General features: G+C 40.8%; 1 protein-coding gene across 1 annotated transcript; it reads left to right on the forward strand.

Moving 5' to 3' along the window:
* The first annotated feature begins 799 nt into the window (after positions 1-799).
* REXO2 (RNA exonuclease 2) lies at positions 800-11288 on the forward strand. Its single transcript, XM_043579394.1, has 7 exons — positions 800-1023; positions 2053-2136; positions 5087-5164; positions 5775-5886; positions 7331-7439; positions 8811-8864; positions 10830-11288. The coding sequence occupies exons 1-7, from the start codon at positions 877-879 to the stop codon at positions 10957-10959; spliced, it is 714 nt and encodes a 237-aa protein (XP_043435329.1). The 5' UTR covers positions 800-876; the 3' UTR covers positions 10960-11288.
* The last annotated feature ends 13310 nt before the right edge of the window (positions 11289-24598 follow it).

A 24598-nucleotide genomic window follows, 5' to 3' on the forward strand; every position in this document is an offset into this window, starting at 1 on the left:
TGGAAATGATGGAAACTGTAGCTATGCCCAGAGGAGATAGCAGATACTTTGATCAAAACCAAAGCAGATTTCAGACCAGGCAGAGCCGTTTTTAGTTCATTTTAATTTGCTGCAGATTCGTTATAAAAGGACAAGATTTAAACTTGGAGGGACTTGTAAGAGTGGAGCAGGACGTCTTCATTAGCACTGATACACCACAGCTGAACTGAAACACGGACCGCCTCCCTTCACAAGGAATAAGGAGCGACCCTTTGCCAAGGAAGTCTTATTGAACACCTAATACATGCTAAGTGATCACTGATACAAGATCTCAAGGATTTCTAAAGGATTTGACAGTGGAATTGGCCTTCTGGCCTAAAAATAGCACACCGCCCTGCTGCATGACGTCAACGAGAAAAATACCCTGCGTGGAGGGGCAGGTAAGTAACAAGGTTGGGGGTGGGAGGGGGAGAGGCAAAAAGAGGAAAGATCTGTTTGAAAAAGTATATGTATACATGTATAAATAGATAACCTTATCTCCCTTGACCAAACAAAGTAAGAGACTTCTTTCTCAACCAGGCGGTTCGCAACTAATCCAAACTCAGGAAATAACTCTGTGAAACGAATAAACTTAGTTCTGAAAAACATGCGCGTCCAGTAACATCCGAAAACACGTGGCGGGGGTGGGGAAAGCGGTCGGAACACCAGGCGAGACTCCAAATACCATCATCCCTTTCGGCAGCTAAGCCGGGCTGCTCACGGCGAGCCGGCGCACTGGATGCTGGGACTTGTGGTTTTCGCTCCTGCGCCTCCCCGCGGGTTTGCGACGTTTAGCGACCATCGCGCCTGCGCCAGCGCCGGCTGAGAGGTTGGGGCCGTGGCGGCTCGTGCCGGGTGATGCTAGGCGGCTCCCTGGGCTCCAGGCTGTTGCGAGGTGTGGGTGGGAGTCGCGGGCAGTTCGGGGCGCGGGGTGTCAGCGAAGGTGGCGCAGCCATGGCGGCAGGGGAGAGCATGGCTCAGCGGATGGTTTGGGTGGACCTGGAGGTGAGTGCGGTCGGCGGGGCGGGGGAGGGGGGGGGTGAGGGGAGGCGAGTGGGGTTCGGCGCGGAGACCGAGTAGCTGAGCCTGTCCGCGGACGGCGGCGGGTCTCTGGGTCTCAGGTGTGGCAGGTGAGCGCCGCCGGGCTGCGGGCTGCGCGGGGCAGGTCGGCAGGCTGGACTCCTGCGGGTGTTGGGGACCGTGGTGGACTTGTGGGGTGTCTTTTCAAAAGGGAAGAGTCATCCATATGGCTGCATCCCGGTCCCTCCCCCCGCCCCAACCCCCGAACTCCGCTCGGGTGTGACCTCCCTAACGCTTTGGTCCTTCTGGGCTTAGGGTCACCGGGGTGGGGGGTTGGGGCAGCGGCTGTGCCAGCCTCCACACTCCCCTTCCGCAGCCTTATGGGACCCTAGGTTGTTCGAGCTGGACGGGACTCCGGAGATGACTCAGCCTTACCTCTCATGCCATAAAGGAGAAAACTGAGGCCGAGAGAGAGAGTTCGTCCCATTCAAGGTCATGCTGTTAGGGTCTCACTTGGGACTAGAACCTACTTTTGATCCCTTTAGGTTTTCCAAACCCATGCCGAGGACTCCCCCCTCCGCTGAATCTGAGTTTTCTTATATATGAAATGGGGGGGGGGGGAGTGGTGTTTAATAACCGTGCTTTCTCCATTAGATTGTGGTCAAGATCAAGTGGTGTAATTAATGTGAAAACTTTGTAAGCTGCAGAGATGTAGCGATGTGAGTTGCCTAACTCTTGACCAAATTGAATGGTGTCAGCCCTCAATTTTGCTGACTTTGCATCTGTCCTACAGTAGAACTGGGGTGCCTCACATAAAGTAGGCCCTTGGTAAATATTTATTGAATAAATGACTCATGTTTAGTGCTTGGAGGGCTTGCCCGGGAAGCATCATTGTCTCTTTTATCCTGGCTATGGGAGATGAATGGACTATGTTTGGGGGGATTCCAGTTAAACAAAATTGGGTGAAATAGAGAGTTGGTTCTGTGTGTGTTACATATTTACTTTTGATTGCAGATGACAGGATTGGACATTGAGAAGGACCAGATTATTGAGATGGCGTGTCTGATAACTGACTCTGATCTCAACATTTTGGCTGAAGTAGGTGATGCCGTGTAATACAGTCATACTATTTGGAGTGTATTGGAAATCTAAATCGTTGTTTCCCCATCTCTTTATGTGAAAAATAGGAAACCTGAGGCCCATATATAGGTTAAGTTCCAAAGTTATATGCTAGGTCATGGTAGGGTTGGTTGTAGAACCGAAGTAGTCTCTCACAACCTATTTAGTTTTCAATATTCCATGCACCAAATGGCAAAGGGAATTGCTCTCGACCCTACTGTGCACCACGCACATTTCTAACTGCTTTACGTGTACGTACTCTCAGTCCTCATAGCGACTGCGAGGTAGGAGATTACCCTCATTCTCTAGAGGAGGACGTTTTGACAGGGATCTTGGGTAATTTGCCCAAGGCCACCTGGCTTGTTATTGGGGGGAGCCAGGAGTTTCACCCAGGCATTTGAAGTAAAGAACTTGTAACCAACCAGACAACCAGCTGTTGTCTCATCAGGATTAGTGCCTCATGCCAAACTGTCATCTTTGTATCATCACCTTAATTTTAACTTGAGTCTGTATGTCCACTTTCGGCCTTCTCCACTAGGATGTGTGGTTACCTAGATCTATATTCAGATTTTAGAATTTGGTGATGCAGAATCGGCATATTCTCCTCTTGATATATTGGGCATGATTCACATGCTGCTTTTAACCGAAACATTAAGCAAAACAACACACCTGTTGCCCTTTGGCCCCTTGTGAAGCATTTGAGAAGTGTGGGAGAGAGCTTCTGATTGGTAGACGGTGAAATCCTGCTCTTGAATTGGTCCTTGGTCTCATACTGTCAGCAGTTTCAGAGGTAGTAAGAAACTCCAGGAACACAGTAGGGATGCTTGTGGAAAAGGCGGTTCTGTTAAAGTCAGTTCCCGGAGGGTGGTAGTGATGTGCTACTGACATTGGATACATTTCATAAATCTCCAGTAAGACCTCTACTTATCTTGGTAGGTAAGAGACGGGAGAAGGCATTTATAGATGAATTACTACTTTAGTGGAGTACCAGGCACACATCCTCGAGTACCTCTTGATACATCAGCTAGAGGAGAATCATGAGACTTTGTGTTTCTCATCATAACAACTAGCTCTTTTTTTTTTTTTTTTTTTTAACTTTATATAAATACAGTTCTGTGTTTTGGGTTTTTTTTTTTTTTTGTCACTTGGAATTTACTGCAAATGAATAGTGAAGCGAAGTGTCTTTATTTTGTCAGCCCTCCTTACTCTTGGCTGAAGAAGAGTTTTTCCCTTAGTCTGTTGATATAATGTGAAATACTGACAGTTTAATGGACCAGTTAGTTAATATGTACCCTGGAGGAATTTTGGGTCTGTATTCACACAGCTGCAGATGACCGTGGCATTTGTAAATAGACTCAGTCAGATGAGGATAAGAATGTTAAAAAAAAAAAAAAAATGCTTATGGACTATTGGCACTTAAGTGTCATTTCTGTGGAAAATATGTTTTATTTTTGTATATGAGTCTGAGGAAAAAGTTTTATGCTGGTAGAGGAAAAAACATCCTACCCTGAAAATTTTTCTGTAGATAGTGCAGGGTTCTGAGCCGGGACCTAGAATAAGTTATAGAGCCTTAGATTAATAGTTTGCTTTTCCCATCAGAGTTTGTTAGAATTGCTTTTTTGTTTGTTTAATGCTTGTTTTTTTTTTTTTTTAACAATAGGAGGGTTTTGTGTGTGTGCGTGTGTGTGTGTGTGTGTGTGTTGTGTGTATGTGTTTTAATATATGTAATCAGTGAATTTTTTGCTTCTTGGAGATTGCCTTTACCAGTTTTCTTGTTTGGCTGAAAGTCCTTGTTAGTTGTAAGATGTTTAATAGTCAAATTCCAGCCTTTTCTCTCAGTGATTACAAACTATTTTTACCACTTTAATTGTAATAATACCTTGGATTCATAGAGTACTTTTCTTCCAAAAAGCTTCAGAAACTTTGATATCTGTAATTTCTTTTATCCTGTTAAGCAGCCCTTTGAGGGAAGGGGGGCGGTTTGTTATCTCCATTGTACAGAGAAACGACGCCCAAAATGACCTGTTTTAATGCCACAAGTGAGGCTTCTGTTTCTGCTGGGACTGTGTCTGAGACACTCAGAAGTTGAATGTTCTGTTAAATGGAGAGGAGAATTAGAGGGCCACGTGTTTTTTTTTCCCCCCAGATGTTACCAGTTACCCTTTTAACTTTTTGATATAAAAAATCATTAAAATTCTACAGTGTAACTTTGTCTAAAGTGTGTGTCTAGTCAGCTGTTAGTTTTTTGCCCCTTTCTGCTGCTGCCTCCTACTTCCCAAACTCTGTGTACTTTCTTGATACTTTGTATGCATATACAAATGTGTGTATTTTTATTTATTTGTTTTTATCCAGCATAAATGAAATCACATGCACATACTTGCTGTTGTGCAATTTGCTTCTTTCACTTGGCAATATAGACACTTTCCAAATTGAACTCCTAATTAAAGGTTGGCAAGCTTTGCTAAAAAAGACTGAATAGTAAATATTTTAGGCTCAGAGTGCCACATACCTGTCACATGTTTGTTTGTTGTACAACTCTTCGCGATGTAAAAATCATTCTTAGCTCACTGGTTTAAAAAAAAAAAAAAAAAAAAAAAGAAAGAAAAGAAAAAAGCCAAAGGTCAGGGCTGGGTTTGCTGACCTTTGATAGGCAACTACTGTCTTCTTATTAGGCATTTCACTCATCTGAGGCATGCGTGTGTGTGTATGTGCGTTTGTGTGTGCGTGCGCACGCGTGTGTGCATTCCTTTTCGCCATCGTACACAGTACTGGCATGAATGAGGACCACTTAACAGAGATAACAAAGGGCCCTCATCTCTTTCTCTGCTAGCTGTGGGTTTAATCCTCACAAAGTGAGGTTAGACTTTACCTCAGACACCAAGGTTGTCCCTGTTGATTCTGGATGACTAATGGCTTTTCCCATCCACAGGGTCCTAACCTGATTATAAAACAGCCAGATGAGTTACTGGACAGCATGTCAGATTGGTGTAAGGAGCATCATGGGAAGGTAACATTACCAAATAACAGGAGTGCTGCTTTGGGGATCAGTAACAAGCGTGTTGCTCCCACATCTGAATCCTATACCATTGTTGGATGGGATTTTAAAAAGGGTTAGAGGAAGATTGCTTGGCAAGCCTGGGAGACCACTTGCTTGTTTACCTGTCATCTTTGGGACCTGTCGAGATCATCTTCTCCTGAATGTTCTCTCTTTTCCTCTCCTGCATTCAGTCTGTCGCGAACGCATTGCGGATTGTCAAGTATTGCTCAAGTCAGTCTTTTGGATAAGGTTAGACGTCAACTCTCAGAAAAGGGGGAATGCTGCTCTCCTGTTCATAGTTGTTTCTTCCCAGAGCTTATATCCTCGGACTCTGAGCACCGTCTTTTCTGACTGTGTGGAAATGCTATTAACAATCAGGAACATAGCCTTTTGGGCCTGGATTCTTTAAGAAAAAAAAAAAAAATCAGTGCAAGGATGCAGTTTCACTTTGAACTTGAGCTTTACGAATAGTCCATCTGTGGTTATATTTGCCCATTTTAGAAGTGAAGTTTCATTTCTGGATGCCTTTGAAAACTGACTTGATGTGTTTCTGGTGGGGGCTGGGGATTCTCTCTTGCAGTCTGGTCTAACCAAGGCAGTGAAGGAGAGTACAATGACATTGCAACAGGCAGAGTATGAATTTCTGTCCTTTGTACGACAGCAGACTCCTCCGGGGCTCTGTCCGCTTGCAGGTAAAATCCGATCCTATGTATATCTCGTAGATAGTCTTCCATTGTGGTAGTTCAAGAGACCGCAGTTCCAGAAAGATCCACTAAGACCATCATGCCTTCTACTTACCCTGATTTAGAGTACACATCTTAATTTTGTGTTCTGTTTTCCTTGTGTACGTTATAACATGAGTATTGGAAAAATACCCTGAAACCCAGTGTGAGATTGAGGGCACACGGACTTAATAAAATTTTCCCTCCTATTTTTACTATGGGAAATTTCATATGTGCAGAAAAGTGGGATTTATAATGGTTAACCTTGTGCCATGTATGTTTTGGACATTTGAAAGTAAATTGCAGGCATTCTGAAACCTCATTTCTCAATACTTCATTAAGCATTTCCTTTTTTTTTTTAAATATGAAATTGATTGTCACATTGGTTTCCGTACAACACCCAGTGCTCATCCCAACAGGTGCCCTCCTCAATGCCCATCACCCACTTTCCCCTCCCTCCCATCCCCCATCAACTCTCAGTTTATTCTCAGTTAAGTATTTCCTAAGAATAGGGATGTTTTCTTCGGTAGCCACAATGTCATTATCACATTTAAGGTAATTAAAAATAATTCAGTAACATCATTTGATATCTAGTCCACGTGGAAATGTCTAATTGTTTTTGAACCAGGACTCAATCAAGACTCATGCACAAGTTTACCTGTTTCTCCCCGCCCACCCTTCCCCCCTCATGCTCCACCCCGTGTGACATTGACTTTTTAAAGAGACCAGGCCAGTTCTAGGTTTTGAAAGCACTGCCATTGTCAGAGGACAGTTAATGGTCTGTGGAGATGCGTTTGTATTTGTATATGTGAATTGTTGTGATAGCTTATGCTTTCCTTGAATTTCATTAAAAAGTTCTGACATTAAGTACTAGAGCATATGTTGTATATGTAATCTCCCTCTAGCTAGTGTCGTTGGTGTCTATTTTAAAGTACGTATTTAAAATTTAGTGTTTTTAATATAAATTACTGTATGGAAACACGAATATGGATATGATTTGTTAAAATTGGAATGTGAATAAAGGTTTATTTACTTAATGTGATTCAGTTAAGTTTTTAGTGTTAGTAGTGTGGATTTCATGACACGGGAGAAATATTTGCACATCTGGTATGATCCGAAAAAGTAACGAATAGATGTGTGTGTTAAGTATGTGGAGTGGTAGATTTATCCTTTTTTTCCGGAGAGAGGCCATTAATAAATTTACCTTGAGCCTGACTAAGTACTCAGAAATCTGCACTTGTAACCTAATCACATGCCCTCAAACCTGATTTAGAGATTTTGAGATGCTTTTAGGAATTGTTTAAATTAAAAAAAAAAAAAAATCCTTTCCATTTCAAAAATAGTTAATGAGTTTTTATATCCTGTTGTATATTGCTAGAAATACACAGATGCGGTATGCTTGGTGTCTTTCTAGGAAATTCAGTTCATGCAGATAAGAAGTTTCTTGACAAATACATGCCCCAGTTCATGAAACATCTTCATTATAGAATAATTGATGTGAGCACTGTTAAAGAACTGTGCAGGTAAGGGCTATATTTAGGATCCATTGAATTGCCCCATTTAGCATGTTTTAATTGAGAATTTGTGGAAAGTAATTGAAGAGAACTCTAGAACTTGAGGGTGCCAGGTGGGTGTGCAACATTGTCCCTCGCTCGCTGGGACAGTTCCTTAATTGATTCTGGACTGGTAAGAATTGCGAGGAATGATGCCAGAAATCTTCTGTATAAATTTCGTTAGTTGAGAAAACGTGTTGAGCACCCATCCTGTGCCACGCGTTGGCCTGTGTGCTGGGAACATACAGATGAAAAGCCTTTAAATAGCTTAGAATCTAGTGGGGTGACAGATGTGTAAAGCACACACCCTCCAAATATACTCTATGATGACTCCTGTCGTGGAAATGTGCATAGAGAATATCGAGGGCACAAGGGGGAAGGAGCCCTGAAATGTACCGGATTGAGGAATGGGAAGTCGGGGAAAGCTTTGCATAGGAAATAAGTTTTAAGTTGATACTTAAAGAAGAGTGGACGTTTTCTAGGCATCTAGGTGAGGTGGGAAGATTCTTTAGAATGGGCACAAGTATGAAGAAATAGAGGCACAGGAAGATACGGGCAAAATATAGTTGAGGCCTTACAAACACTTCACTGATGCTGGAGGGCAAAGCATGATGTTTGGCAAAGGTGGGAGGTGAGGCCATTTGCAAAGGGCTTGTATGCCTTGCTGAGATGGTTAACATTGTAAGGGATGGTTTCCTTTAAAAAAGTTCAAGTAGAGAAATGAGTGATAACAGTTAGATCATTCTGATTAGAAGGTGGCAAGAAAAGAGGGAGATCAGAAAGGAGGCTTTTCCCTCATCCTGGAGAGAGGAGAATGAGCAAGGGAAATGGCATTTGGGCGGCAGAGAAGGGTACGGAGATAACATACCTGAGAACATCCCTTGGCACGGTATCGAATGAACGAAGGAGTGGGGGAAGGAAGAGCGGTAAAGCAATTCTAGTGTTTCTGGTTTGGGCAGTTAGGCAGTTGGTGGAACTGTTCAAAGATAAAGGGGAAGATAGGGAAAGCCGATTTGGTGGATGGGAGAAGGGAGGCCTTGAGGATAAGCGTGGTTTTATATATGTCGATTAGAAGTGTGATGTCCAGCAGGTGGTTGGCTATCCATGACCAACTGGGGGAGGGCTGAGATGGCGTGAATCTAGGAATCTTACACATTGACGAGCTTGCCTAAAGAGAATATCTAGGGTGAAGCGTGGGTGGAAGAGAGCGTCCCGGGCAAGGAGGCAACTTGATAGTTGACCCAAATGCCTTTTTCCATGTTGATAAATTGCTTGAAGGAGGTAATTATCCAGTATATTTGAGACAGTTTCCTTTGAGAGTTCCGTTTTTGCTGTGTATAGACGCTGGTATCCAGAAGAATATGAATTTGCACCAAAGAAGGCTGCTTCTCACAGGTAAGTTTGGGTCCTTCCAAGAGCTTGGCTATCTGACAAGCACATAATAACTCTTGAACTCCTGACTGCCTACAATAATGTCTGTTCTCTGCTCTTGTTTTCTTGGGGGAAAAATAAAGGTCCACCAGCATAAAGACAACTTTCTTTTGCTAAGATGATCTGGAGCTCTGTTCAGGATTCTGTTGTTCCATTCTGAGATATGTAGCATCGTATGTCTTTTTTGCAGTTTTAAAACTTTCAGATAGCTTAGTGTGTAGGTATGATGAAACAGTCTATAATCTTTCTAGTAATGAGCAATATTAATATTCCTCCCAGCAAGAGCATGAACTTGTAGCCATTTGAAATTAATTACAACACTTTGTGGACAGTTGTATTAACATAGCCTAACTTTGATACTTTTTAGTTTTTCAGATCCTTTCTTTTATGTCTATAGACTTAGGCCCCGGAACCAAAGAAATTTGAAGATCTTGTTTGTCTAGTGTCCTGTACTTATTGGCTCTTTAAAAAAGTTTGTTTTTTTGTTTGTTTTTTTAAATTTTGTCATCATTCAGGAGGAACATAAAATTTTGACGGGGGATTTAGCAGGCAGCTTCTAAGTGCAGCATTTGGTTCATTCCTTTATGGAGTCCCCACCATGTGCCACGCCCAGTTTTAGGCAAACAGACCAAATCCCTGCTCTAGAGAGTGTGGCGTTCTAGTGTTTTTTGGGGGGTAGGGATTAAATGGGCTACAGCACAATAATACAGGTTTAGAATACCTTATCTGAAACAGGGTTTGATGTCTTTCAGATTTCAGAATTTTTCAAGCTTTAGAAAGGTAATAGTGTATCTGTAGTGGTTATGATTATATAACATGCCTAACAAGGTCAGAGGAAGCATCCCCTGATCAAACACATTGATATTTCTGCAGTGAAACATAGGGATATTCACACCAAATAGCCTAACTACTGAGTATGAATAGCCTTGTATCAAGATTAATCAGGTTTTGCCACATAGTGAGTCATAAAAGTACTTTGGGTTTTAAGATCTTTTATGGACTGCAGTGTTGTGGATAAGATGTTGTATACCTTGATTTAGTCAGAGGCTTTATTTTTGATGGTTTCAGCTGTCCACTGGATATCCAAGACCTGGGAAGAAAGCAGAACTGTTAGGTTAGCCACAATAACCGCCGTGAAACTCCTGCTCTAATGTTTGTGCAGTTTATTCTCTAGAAGAGGCCCTTGGCTTATCATTCAGGGCTTACTGATTGACTTGCACACTGTTCTAATAATCTCGGTTACCCGATTTCTCAAGCTATGGCAGACGAGAAACAGCATGTTGGAGAAGAGAGGCTGTTAGATGGAGTCAGGGTGCCACTGGTTATAACACAAATCTCCACCAGAGAGAGAAGTAGATCTTTTATGGTTAGGTGCTGTCTGGTGATCGATGTGCATTATGACTGAGTCACGAGTTATGTTTGAGCATGCCAGTATATATTTGGTGTAGGGATGTCATTAAGTATTGCACAGTGTTTCCCAGACTTTGTTCCATGAGCTGTTAAGGAGTGTTCCACAAATGTGGCCGATTCAGTTTTAGAAACACCGTGTATGTAGTACAGCCTCCCTTTGAAAATTCGCGGTACACATGGGTACATGCAATGCTTTGCAAAGAACTTCAGACAAGGAATATTTGACCTAGATTTTCAACTAAACTTACTTGACCCCAGAGTTCTTTTTTCCCCATGGAACCCCCCACCATTTTCTAGGACAGTTGGGGAGACTTTATCATCTGATATATTTTAGAAAAATATTTTTAAGCAAACTTATTTTTTATTAGATGAAGCCCTTAAATTTGCTTTATTGAAATGTTCCTCTTCTTAATGATATCAGATAGTGGCATTTACAGTCATACCTGTTCTTAAGTTCTTTAGTCCATTGCTCGTAACCTCCGTGGACATTGCAGTTCAGCGTGATGTGTTTGCTTGTAGGGCACTGGATGACATTAGCGAAAGCATCAAAGAGCTTCAGTTTTACCGCAATAACATCTTCAAGAAGAAAACAGATGAGAAGAAGAGGAAAATTATAGAAAATGGGGAAAATGAGAAGACCGTGAGTTGATGCCAGTTCTCACACTGCCAGCACGTAGTTCTCTGGAAAAGCAGCTGCTGGCGGTTTTGTTTCATTTTGTTTTCTGTTCCTGCTGATTGCTTGGTACAGCGCCTTCTTTCAGTTACCTTGCGTCTCCAGATTATCCAAACAGACAGCACCTGAAATCTTACTTTTCCCCTAACACTCTGTTTTCATTTATGACACAGCAGCTCCTTTGTAAGTACCGGGTCATGTCCATCCCTTGGTACATACCTGCATTTGCTTTTAGACCATTTCTTTTGTTTAAAATAATAATAATAAGAAGAAGAATAATAAAGCTAGTTCTATTGAAATGCAAACCTTTTTGTACCATCTATTCTTTCATAGTTTGATTACTGGAAAGTGGTGGCGTTTTCTAAGTGGTATGGCTAATGTTTCAATTCTCGTAATGACATTAGGGATGGATTAACTCTCTTATGTTAAACAGGAAGTGAACTTGTTCTATCTTGCTTCATACATCAAGACTAGAATAACTGGAGATAGACCCAGAGAAGCAAATTTCATTGTTACAGTTACCAAACTAACAGAGCTCTGCAGTAGCTACTTGTAACGGCGTCCGAGAAATTCAAGTCAGTCGTCCCACAGGGATTCTGTAAGTAATAACTAAGGTTTATTGAACAGATACTGTGTGTAAGGCAATCACTGCTAGTTTTGTGGAACGTCGGCTGCCCTAGGTTTCATGGTCAGTAAGTATTTGAGAAAGGATTTCAGTCTGAATATGCTAACTCTGGATTTGCCTATTTTACAGCACGATGCTAAGGTGAATCCTTAGCCAGAGGCTATATCAGAATCATCTGTCTGTAGAACACAACTCATTCTGACAAACTCCTCTTAAGGCAAGAAATCAGAATTGGGAAAGGCCTACAGGTGATTTCTGCCTGACCTAGAGAACCACTGTACTTGAACGACTTTCCATGGCAGACTCAAATTGCATTTCTAAGTCCATTATGGTCATTATGTGAACATAGGTAGCAGTGTGATCCTAATGTGTGAAAGTTGCAGGTAAAGAAGTCACTAGAATGTAGAACAGAATTATCATAACTTTATTTACCAAGTTGTTTGAGCTTTGCAACAACCTTATGAGTGGCGAAAGCCTTTAGTGTAACTTTTTCCAAATGAATAAGTTAAATCTCAAATTCATAAGTGCAGTTAAGTGTAAGCTGATGAAAACATAAGTCTGCTGACTTTTCTGACCAGTGTTCTTTCTGCGGTCTGGAGTAGCATGGGTTTCAGCCTATGTGCCGACTTCAGTGGTTTGGACGACAGGATTGTGTGATAGTTGAAGACAGGGTTCTTGAATCAAACTCTGGCTTCAAACCCGAGCTCTGAGACTTACTGAGTGGCTCTGCCAGGTTCATTTCTCTAAGCCTTAATTTTTTTTTATTTATAAAATGAGAATGATGGTACCCAACTCAAAGAATAATGTTAGAATGAAATACTTCTCTTATCGTTCTGGGCTCAGTGCTTGGCGTGCAGCGAGCACGCGTGATAGCTAATGCCGAGTGAAGGTGCTGTGATTGATGAGCTATGGTGGTTGGGGGCATTACTGTAAATCGGTATTCACTCAAATGACCTATGACTGACTATATGCTGCTGAAGATCGTTTCACTACCAGTGTGACCTTGCCTCGTCTTCGGGCTTCCAGCTGAAATTTGGCAAGAGAGTCTTTGTCCTTACTCAGCTCTCAGGAACGTTACAGATTCTAGTGCAAGGATGGGTATGTAAACACTGGGCTTGAGCAACGTTCATAGGAAGCAGGTTAATGGTTTGAGCCCTACTGTTTGGCTTTCTTAAGAATCTTAACTCCTGGTGTTCATTTTAAACCTTCCATCACGTAAGTGACCCTGCTCACCGATTTAATCCTCTGTTCTTTATCTCCATAATGTCGCAGTGTCTCCTCCTAATGGAGCGAGCACATGTTAAGTTTTAGCAAAATAATTGGCAGCCTGGGAGAGGAGCAAATCTGGTCTGCTGCAGGTCTGTATGAAGGCATGATGGTTCAGTGATTTGTTCATTATTTATTAGTCGGCTTTAAAAAAAAAAAGAAGAAGAAGAAATTTAAATTTGTAGTGCTGGTAACTGATTTCACAGGGGATTCCTGAAGCTATGAAGTAATTTCTGTGAAATGAACTGCCATGCAAATTGGTTTAAATATATCTACAGCCTTAAGAATGATCAGTATGTTTGTTGAGCAGAGTTTGCTGCTCCAGTGCTCCTGAGGGCTTTTCATTTGGTGGTTCTTCGGGCTGTGCTATAATTACCCTGCAAGCTATATTCTTAGGATTATTCAGGTATATATCCCCTGCATTAAACTCCTGAGGTGAATGAATTAGTACAGTGGTGATAGTCTCCAGTCAGCATTCCTTGAGTGCTCATGGTAATCTTGCCCTTAGAGTGAGTGTATGGGCAGGAAAGACACCTTTTTTTCCAGTGGCTTAGCCATAGGAGATAAGAATGCAGCCTGAGACACCTGTGCTTCCTCATTTACAAAACAGTAGATCTCTTTATCAATAAACCAGTTAACAAATTCGTAGGGGAAATTGATAGTTTCCTTTGGGAGAAGTGGTGTTCTCAGATACGTAAGCCTAAAAGAAAAAAAAAGTAAAGAATAGCTAGCTGTAATGTTCATGTGCAATTTTGTCGTTCAATAAATTTTGACATATTGATTGCCTTGTGATAGTGCATGAGAGTTAGGTACACTCGGGTGTTTACATCTTGAAAAATTAATAAGCAGCAGGGACAGTGGAGAATTGATTTTTAGGATAAGCCATTTGTAGCAGATTGATGGAAGCAAAAGCTGTTAATGTATGTCTTTTGATGAGGCAAAAACTAATGCTGTATACTTTGATATGTGCTGTATGTCTGTTGTGAGTATTGAGTTTTGGTTATGTGAACAAAGCCTTTTAATTTTATGTGGCTCCTGATTTATTCCACAGCCGTGGTGGTAATGTAAATGAAGAGTTTCTCCCTAGTTGAGTATTTTGTACTGAGTAGAGGAATACTTGAAATTTTCTAGGAGGACAGATCTTCAGTCTACTCGACACACACAGAAGGGTTACTGTGTATGGATATTTAGCTTGACAGTGGTTTTTCACAATGTATACATATATATAAAAATACAAAGATGTACCCCTTCAATATATCATTACTGTGTGTCAGAGATCTTAATAAAGTTGCTGATAGGTATATGTTTAAAAGGCTGCCAAAAAGAAGGGATTTATAAATCTCCATTCCGCCAGAATGCAGACAGACAGAAGAGTTGCTTTCATAACTGACTTGTCACGTTGAGTGCATCTGACCTGAGACTTGACTTGGCCTCCAGGATAATTTAATCCGTTTAGTTTTGCTCATGAGTTGTAATACCACTGGTATTCTATGATACAGAAAACAAGAGTCCGTCATTTAGAAATAAGCCCTTGGAAATGGGAAGGTTGGGGAGTGTGGACCAAAAACATGTTCCTGTGCAAATGAAATCCTGCCACCGGCAGCCTGTGGAATCTTTGGGGACCCACGATAAGTTGCACAATTTGGGCTGCATAACAATATGAATGTGCAGTTGACCCTCGAACAACACGGCGCTTGGGGGCGCCAACCCCTGCCCAGCCAAAATCTGCATATAACTCTTTACTGCCCCACAACTTTACTAATAGAATCTCTAGAGGTCACTTTTTGTTGCAGAACTCATGCAGGGATGTTGAGTGCCACACAACATTCTACGTGGATACTCGCAATGCTGGAGCTCACCACGATAGCCAAGATAGCTGCGGAATTACCACAGTAGTACAGTTTTATGCGATTATGATTTAATACCTTCATACAACTATGGATGGTGCTGTGTACAACCTGTAAGTGTGTAGGTGTTGACAATTTTAACTTTTTATAATAGATTTGTATACATTTTGTGGTAGTAAAGGATGAAAACTACGTATATTTTACGCATTTGGGACATAACTTTTTCTTAATTTTTTTCATGTTTGTAGGCTATGCAGTTCACTTGTGAGTTATTTCAAATTGTCGCAAATCTCGAAAAATTGTCCAACATATTTATTTCAGTATAAGCGGACATGTGTTGTTCAAGAGTCAACTGTACTTAATGTCACTGAACTCTCTACACTTACGGCAAAAATGGTAAATTTTAGGTATATTTTACCACACACACACACACACACACACACACACACACACACTTGACACAACCCATTTTCAGAATGATCCTGTCTGAGGACGAATGTGTGGATGAAAGCCGGCCAGGAGGAGCTGAGCTTGGGGACGAAGTTGCCCCTTGGGAAGAAGAACTTCTTTTCTGGTTTGGAATGGCAGGAAGTGGACAGTTTAGGGAGCTGCGTTCTCTCAGGTGTGCATCCAGGTGCCATAAGGGATGGCTGTTATAATTTACGGACAAAGGAAATTTGACAAATACTCTTTAGGAGCATCCGGCCCTCTTCCCGCCACGTGAGGTGGCAGAGAGATGCTTCTGCTTCCTGAGTCAGCTGGACGTCCTGTGCATTCACGGAGGCTGCCCTGGCGTCCAGGCCTGTTTTGCTTCTGAGGGAAACCTTTTCCACTTTTCATTCTGCCTCACCAGCTCTCTGCCCTGGGCAATAGGATTCACTGTTAAATTAGGGACTGTATCCAGTAAATACTTTGATTCTCCCTTGGTTGTACTTTGTCTGCCCAGGTCATTCATTTATTTTTCTTACACACTTGTGTACTATTCTAGGGGTTCTAAACCACTTTATTCTACCTTCTACCTTATTCTGTCCTTAGCGTGCTTCGTGAGATAGGTCGATAGGGTAGCCCCATCATTTTATGTTCGCATTTAACAACTAGCAGAAAGCAATTTCGGAAGAAAAGTAGGACAAATGTTGGGAGACATGGTGAAGGGAATTCCTAGCCATCCCTAGAAGGGAATAGGGGCAAAGGGAGTGCCTGTTAGAACTATGTGTTAAATAGAAGCTTCCAGAAATGTCTGGTTGGCATTACGTGTTCCAGGGCCTGCTCATGCTAGAAAACCTTGTTTTTTTCCCCTCAGACGGTCAGTGTTTGTTTTACACGGTTTTGGTTTTATAAACAGTAAAAATGTTAAGTTATTCTTAACTCTCTCTAGAGATCGCCAACTTTTATTTTGCCAGATGAAGATGTTAAAAATACCACCTTCTATCCATCATTTCATAAAAGAAAAGTCATTTTAAAACCTAACAAAGGTACGTACTTTCAGGATAAGGGACAGGTACTTTAAGTGGAATACATTTAGCTTTGTGAAAAATCCAATTGTGTCCTTGTTTTCATTGTACTTTAGATTGATTAAAAAACACACCATTTTCATCCTTGGCCTGTATCAGTTCCCAGATTGGAGTTTGGGAATCACTGGTGTATTTATGCATGGGACATCTGTCCAAAGCACTCCTGGAAGAGAGAAGAGAGAAAGAAGGTACATTCTATACTACCCAAATAATTCTTTTTTTTTTTTTTTGACAGCTATTAAGTGAAAGGGATTGAAAGATGGGCAAAAAGACTTGCCGTGGTCTATATTGAGGTGAAGTTGTGGGATGGGTTAATGATCAGAACATCAAAGCAAGGGCTTTGTCCATGTGTTTTATTCTATTCTTGATCTTGTACAGTCTTTCCAGGTGATTCTCGGAATGCTGTGAATTCCTTTGTTATTGGAAACTTTGTTTTTTCCAGCTTTGACATTCTGAAATTGTTTTTGTGTGACCTTTAGCTACAAAGTCTTTGATGTTCAGACACTGACTTTCTGCAGACGGGTGGGGACAGGTACGAGTTTTAAAGTTATTTGAGTTTCAGACAAAGCCTCAAAAGTTAAAAAAATAATTTCACTCGAAGTAAATCCCAAATCTAGTTTCTAAAGTTTGAAGAATATAGGTAAGTGTTTCCTGTGTTTAACACTGGTTTTTGAGAAAAGCGTGACAACTACTTTTAAATACTGAGCTTCTGAAAGACCCTTGGATATGCAGTGTTACAGATCATTGATAAAAATAGTTCTAAAATTAGGTGGGAGAATGGTCCATGCTTTGGGAGGGGTTTTCTTCTCTGGAAATACACAGCTTCCACTGCCTAAATGTGATAGCATACCTCCATAGTTCTAGAGAATTAAATTAGCTCTTATTTAGTTGATAGTGAGAAAATGACAATTTTATGAATAAAAATTTTTTACGTGTTTTTTTTTTTTTAATTTTTTTTTCAACGTTTATTTATTTTTGGGACAGAGAGAGACAGAGCATGAACGGGGGAGGGGCAGAGAGAGAGGGAGACACAGAATCAGAAACAGGCTCCAGGCTCTGAGCCATCAGCCCAGAGCCTGACGCGGGGCTCGAACTCACGGACCGCGAGATCGTGACCTGGCTGAAGTCAGACGCTTAACCGACTGCGCCACCCAGGCGCCCCTTACGTGTTTCAATACATGTGTTGAAGATTCCGATTGTGCTGTTTGTTTCCTTATGAGGTATACTTGCACACAAAGCGTTAGGCTACAGAGTCAGGTATACAACACAGTGACTTCACAACACATTACTTGGTGCTCCCTCTAAGTACAGCCACCCTCCGCCCCCACATAATGTCATTACAGTACTTTCCACTATATTCCCTATGCTGTACTTTTCATCCTCCTGCCTTATTTACTATATAACCGGAAGTTTGTACCTCCTAATCCCCTTTATCTGTTTTGCCCATTCTCCTACCCAACTCCCCTCTGACAGCCGTCTGTTTGTTCTCTGTATTTGTCTTAGATTCCACACGTAAGTGAAATCATATGGTGTTTGTTTTTCTCTAACCTGTTTCACTGAGCCTAACACACTCTAGTTCCATCCATGTTGTTGCAAATGGCAAGATCTCTTTTTTTATGGCTAAGTAATAATTCCGTTGTGGATGTATATACCACATCTTCTTTATCCACACATCTATCAGTGGACACGTGGGCTGCTTCCATATCTTGGCTATTGCAAACAGTGCTGCAGTAAACATAAGGGTGCATATATCTTTTAAAATTAGTGTTTTCTTTTTTTTTTGAAGGGGGGATGTTTTCTTTGGGATCCGGTAGAATTACTGCATCCTGTATTATTTTTCCTTTTAATTTTTTGAGGAACCTCTGAACTGTTTTCCACGGTGGTTGTACCAATTTGCATTCTCACCAACCCTGCGCAACTGTTCCCTTTTCTCTACATTCTCACCAACACTTGTTATTTCTTGTCTTTTGTTTGATAGCCATTCTGACAGGTGTAAGGTGATGTCTCTATGATTTTGGTTCGCATTTCCCTGATGATTAGTGATGTTGATCATCTTTTCGTGTGTCTCTTGGCCATCTGTATGTCTTCTTTGGAAATATGTATGTTGAGGTGCTCTGTTCATGTTTTAATTGGATTGTTTCTTTTTTTGGTGTTGAGTTGTATAAATTCTTGATGTATTTTGGATATTAACCCATTAGTGGATATATCATTTGCAAATATCTTCTCCCATTCAGTAGTTTGCCTTTTTATTTTGTTGGTTTCCTTTGCTGTGCAAAAGCTTTTTATTTTGGTGTAGTCCTAATATTTTTGCTTTTATTTCACTTGGCTGAGGAGACAGATCCATAAATATGGTGCTAAGGCTAATGTCCAAGAGATTATTGCCCTTGTTTTCTTTTAGTGTTATGGTTTCAGGTCTCCCATTTAGGTCTTTAACTCCTTTTAAGTTTTACTTTTGTGAATTATGGAAGAAAGTGCTCGACTTTCATTCTTTTGCGTGTAAACTGCCCCAGTTTTCCCAATACCAGTTTTTGAAAGGACTGTCTTTTCCCTCTTGTATCTTTTTGCTGCTTATGACCATAAGATTGTGGGTTTATTTCTACGTTCTGTCCTGTTCTGTTCATCTGTTGTTGGTGGTGTTTTTTGTTTGTTTGTTTGTTTGTTTTTGTGCAGTACTAAACTATATTGATTATTGTAACTTTGCAGTATATCTTTAAATCTGGGATTGCGCTTCCTCCAGCTTTCTTCTCTTTCAAGATGGCTCTGGCTGTTCAAGATCTTTTGTGGTTTCATACAAATTTTGGGATTATTCTAGTTCTGTGAAAAATGGTATTGGTATTTTGATAGGGATTTCACTGAATCTGTAGATTGCTTTGGGTAGTGTGGACATTTTAATGATATTTGTTTCAATCCATGAGCATGGTATATCTTCCCATTTATTTGTTGTCTTCAATTCCTTACATCCATGTCTTGGCATTTTCAGAGTACAAGTCTTTGACCTTCTTGGTTAAATTTACTCCTAGGGGGTGTGTGTGTGTGTGTGTGTGTGTGTGTGTGTGTGCGTGCAATTGTAAATGGGATTGTTTTCTTAATTTCTCTTTCTGTTAGTTCGTTACTAGTATATAGAAATGCAAGAGATTTCTGTATATTAATTTTGTATTTGGCAACTTTACTGAATTTGTTTTGATAGGGTTTTGTTGTTGTTGTTGTTGTTGTTGTTGTTGTTGGGGTCTTTAGGGTTTTCTGTGTGTAATCATGCCATCTGCCCTCAGTGACAATTTTACTTCTTCATTACCAGTTTGGATGCCTTTTATTTTTTCTTGTCTAATTGCTGCAGCTAGGTTGAATGCAGTGTTGATTGAAAGTGGGGAGAGCGGACATCCTTGTCTTGTTCCTGATCTTAGAGGAAAAACTTTTAGTTTTTCACCATTGAGTATGATATTAGATGTGGATTTTTCATATGTGGTCTTTGTTGAGTTATATTTTCTCTAAGCCCACTTTGTTGAGAGTTGTTTTTTTTTTTTTTAATCATGAACACATGTTATATTTTGTCACAAGCTTTTTCTGCATCTGTTGAAATGGTCATGTGGTTTCTATCCTTCTTCTTGTTAATATGATGTATTACATGGATTTGCAAAATTGAAACCACTCTTACATCCTGGAAAAAATCCAGGTTGGTTGTGGTGAATGACCCCTTTAATACATTGTTGAATGTGGTTTGCTGATAACTTGTTGAAGATTTTTGTATCCATGTTCATCAGGGATATTGGCCCACAGTTTTCTTTTTTTTTTTTTTTTTGTCTGGTTTTGGTTATTAGAGTAGTGCTGGCCTCACGAGGATGAATTGCGAAGTTTTTATTCCTCTTCTATTTTTTGGAATAGTTTGAGAAGAATAGGCATTAACTCTTCTTTAAATGTTTTTAGAACTCAGCTGTGAAACCATATAGACCTGTACTGTGGTTTGTTGGGAGTTATTGATCACCAATTCCATCTTGTTACTAGCAGTCAGTCTGTGCAGATTTTCTATATCCCTTCTTGATTCAGTTCTGGAAGAGTATATATTTCTAGAAATTGATTTGTCCAATTTGTTGATATTTAATTTTTTGTAGTACTCTCTTAGAATTCTTTGTGATTCTGTATTTGTATCCACATTTTTTTTTTCTTCCTTTCTGATTTTGAATCCTCTCCTTTTCTCGATGGGACTGGCTACAGGTTTATCCGATTTGTTTCTCTTTTCAAAAAACTAGCTCATGGCTTCACTGATTTTTTTCTAATTTTATTGTCTTTATTTCATTTGTTTCTGCTCTAATCCATATTATTTCTTTCCTTCTATTGGTTTTATTTCCCCTTTTTCTGGTCCCTAGGTGTGAGGTTAGCTTGTTATTTGAGCTTTTTCTTGTTGCTTGAGGTAGGCTTGTATCACGATATATATGCCTCTTAGAACTGCTCTCACTGTCCCAAAGATTTTGGACCATTGTGTTTCTATTTTATTTGTCTTCATGTATTTTTTCATTTTTTTTTTTAAATTGCTTCATACCCATTGGTTGTGTAGTATCTTGTTGTTTAACCTCCACGTCTGTGTTTTTTTCTAGTTTTTTTCTTTGTAATTGATTTCTAATTTCCTATTATTTTGGTTGGGAAAGATGCTTGATGTGATTTCAATCTTAAATTTATTGAGACTTGTTTTGTGGTCTACCATATGATAAGCCCTGGAGAATGTTTCATGTGGCCTTGAAAGGAGTGTGTATTCTGTTTTGATTGGAATGTTCTCTATGTAGCTCTTCTAAGTCCATCTAGTCTGATAAGTTATTCAAAGCCACTGTTGTCTTGTTGATTTTCTGCCTGGATGATCTATACACTGATACAAGTGGGATGTTAAAATTCCATCTTATAGTTGTTTTACTGTCAGTTTCTCCCTTTATGTCTGTTAATTTTTGCTTTATATATTTAGGTGCTTCTGTGTTGGGTGCATAGATATTTATAATTGTTAATTTCTCTTGTTTGATTGACCCTTTTATCACTATGTTCTGCCCTTCTTTCTTTGTATCTTGTTACAGTCTATTTTGTCTGATGTAAGTATTGCTACCTGGTTCCCCCCCCTCCCTCCCCCGCCCCCTTCTATTTGCATGGGATATCTTTTCCCATCCATTCACTTTCAGAGTCTATGTGTCTGTAGGACTTCAATTAGTCTTTTTTGTGCAGCATATGAATGGGTTATTTTAAAAATCCATGGGGCGCCTGGGTGGCGCAGTCGGTTAAGCGTCCGACTTCAGCCAGGTCACGATCTCGCGGTCCGTGAGTTCGAGCCCCGCGTCAGGCTCTGGGCTGATGGCTCGGAGCCTGGAGCCTGTTTCTGATTCTGTGTCTCCCTCTCTCTCTGCCCCTCCCCCGTTCATGCTCTGTCTCTCTCTGTCCCAAAAATAAATAAACGTTAAAAAAAAATTAAAAATCCATTCAGTTATTCTGTGTCTTTTGATTGTAGCATTAAGTCCATTTACATTTAAAGTAATTATTGATAGTTATGAACTTCTTCTCATTTTGTTAATTGTTTTTTGGTTGTTTTTGTAGTTCTTCTCTGTTCCTTTCTTCTTTTATTCTCTTCCTTTGTCGTTTGATGCCTGTCTTTAGTGTTGTGCTTGGATTTGTTTGAATGTATTTTTGCATATCTATTTATAGGTTTTTGTTTTGTGGTTACCACTGGATTCATATATGACGTCCCATATTAGTTTCATGGTTGCTTAAGTTCAAACACATTGTAAAAACACTGAATTTATACTCCCCCTCCAAGTTTTTTGTGTATGATGTTATATTTTATATATCTTTATTTTGTGTATTTATTTTGATTGATTTTTGTATATATAATTGCTTTTCCTACTTTTGTTTTTTAACCTCCACACTGGCTTTGTTTTGTTAGTGGTTAAGAAACTCTCTTTACTACATGTTTGCCATTACCCGTGAAATTTTTTTCTTCATAATTTCTTATACTTATGTCCTCCCATGCCCCCCCCCCCCCTTTTTTTCTCATTTAAAAAATTCCCTTTGACTTTACTTGTAAAGCTGGGTTAGTGGTGATGAACTCCTTTAGGTTTTGTCTGGGAAACTCTTGATTTCTCTCTCATTTCTGCATGATAATCTTGCCATATTGAGTATTCTTGGTTGTAGGTTTTTTATTTCTCTCAGCACTTCAAATATTTCATGCCACTCCCACTTGGCCTGCAAAGTTTTTGCTGTAAGATTAGCTGATAAACTTAGGGGAATTCCCTTGTATGTAGCTGTTTTGCCCCTTTTGCTGCTCTTAAGATTCTCTGTTTTTTAATTTTTACCATTTTATTTATTATGTATCTTACTGCAGACCTCCTCAGCTTCATCTTGTTGGGGATCTCTGTGCTTCCTGGGTTTGGATGTCTGTTTCTTTCCGCAGAATAGGAAAGTTTTAAGCTATTATCTCTTCAAATAAGTTGTCTGCCCCCTTCTCTCTCCTCTTTCTGGGATCCCTATCATGTGAATATTAGTATGCTTGGTGGTTTCACAGAGGTTCTTTAACATGTTCTCAGTTTTATAAATCATTCTTTTTAAAAATTTTTTTATTTATTTTATTTTTTGATTATTTAAAAAACTATTTAAATTCAAGTTGGCTAACCTACAGTGTAGTATTGGTTTCAGGAGTAGAGCCCAGTGATTCATCTCTTACATATGACACCCAGTGCTCCTCCCAACAAGTGCCCTCCTTAATGCCCATCACCCATTTAGCCCACCCACCTCCCCTCCAGCAACCCTTAGTTTGTTCTCTGTATTTGAGAGTCTTTTATGATTTGCCTCCCTCTCAGTTTGTAACTTTTTTCCCCTTCCCTTCTGCCATGGTCTTCTGTTAAATTTCTCAAATTCCACATATGAATGAGAACATGCGATATCTGTCTTTCTCTGACTAATTTCGCTTAGCATAATACTCTCCAGTTCCCTCCATGTCCTTGCAAATGGCAAGATTTCATTCTTTTTGATTGCCAAGTAATACTGCATTGTATATATAAACCACATCTTTATCCATTCATCTGTTGATGGACATGTGGGCCCTTTCTGTACTTTTGCTATTGTTGATAGTGCTGCTATAAAAAAATTTTTTTTAGTGTTTATTTTTGACAGAGACAGAGTATGAGTGTGGGAGGGGCAGAGAGAGGGAGGGAGACACAGAATCTGAAGCAGGCCTCAGGCTCTAAACTGTCAGCACAGAGCCCTACACGGGGCTCGAACTCATGGACCATGAGATCATGACCTGAGCTGAAGTTGGATGCTCAACCGACTGAGTCACCCAGGTGCCCTGATAGTGATGCTTTAAATCCTTTTTTGTTGCTGTTGTTCAGCTTGGCTGCTGCTTCTTTACTTTGTCCTCCAGATTCTGATCTGTTTTTCTGCATCCTCTAATCAGCTTTTGATTCCCTCTAGGGCATTTTTCTTTTTAGCTACTGTATTCTTTGGGGTCTGACTGGTTATTTTTTTATATTTTCTCTTTGTTGAACTTCTTACTGAGCTCACTCCTTTCTCAAATCTCTTATTTTTATGACCATTACTTTGAGCTGTTTATCTGGCATAGTGCTTATCTCTGTGATTTTGTCCTGTTTGTTTCATTTGGGACATACTCCTCTGTCTCCTCATTTTGTCTAACTCTGTTTCTGTGTATTAGGTGGGTCAGCTCTGTTCCCTGCCTTTGAAAGTGGGGGCCTTGTGCAGAGGTCCTGCGTTGCTCTGTAGCACAGTGCCCCCTGGTGGCCACCAAGACTGGGCGCTCCACAGTGTCCTCAGTGGGTTGCAAGTTCTGTTTTGGCTGAGACACTATTGTGTGGGCATGTTTGTCAGTGGGCTGGCTTTTAGCCCAGTTGACTGCAATGACACACTTCACCAGCTGTGGGCCACACTGTGCGGGAGTTTGCTCTGCAGGCTGTGGGAAGGCCCAGCTGTAGCTGCTGTGGGCTTATTGGTTGCTGGGCCTAGCCGCCTGTAGTTAACCTCTGCCACAGTTCAGGCCCACAAATGGCAGGCCTCACCCCCTGCACAGCCAACGGAAGGGCTCACCCACAGGAACTGTGGGCATGCTGGCAGGTTGATTTACCCCTCCCCACCACCACCCCAGGAGTCTCTTTGGAGTGGTGCTCATCCTGGCCAGGGCTGCCTGAAGTGTGGTGGGGCAGGAGCTGCTTTGGAGGGGCACCTGCTGGGGTGGGTGGGTTGGGAGGGGCAGGTCTGCAGGGGAACAGGCTGGGTGAAGGCAAGAAAAATGGCACCCACTGGCACTTTTGTTCCCAGAGAGAGCCCCTGCAGATCTCTGTCCCTCTGGCACACGTTCTAAGCTAGGTTAATAAATCTTCACGTATACC

This window comes from Prionailurus bengalensis, chromosome D1 (assembly GCF_016509475.1).
Source record: "Prionailurus bengalensis isolate Pbe53 chromosome D1, Fcat_Pben_1.1_paternal_pri, whole genome shotgun sequence".
NCBI lineage: Eukaryota > Metazoa > Chordata > Mammalia > Carnivora > Felidae > Prionailurus > Prionailurus bengalensis.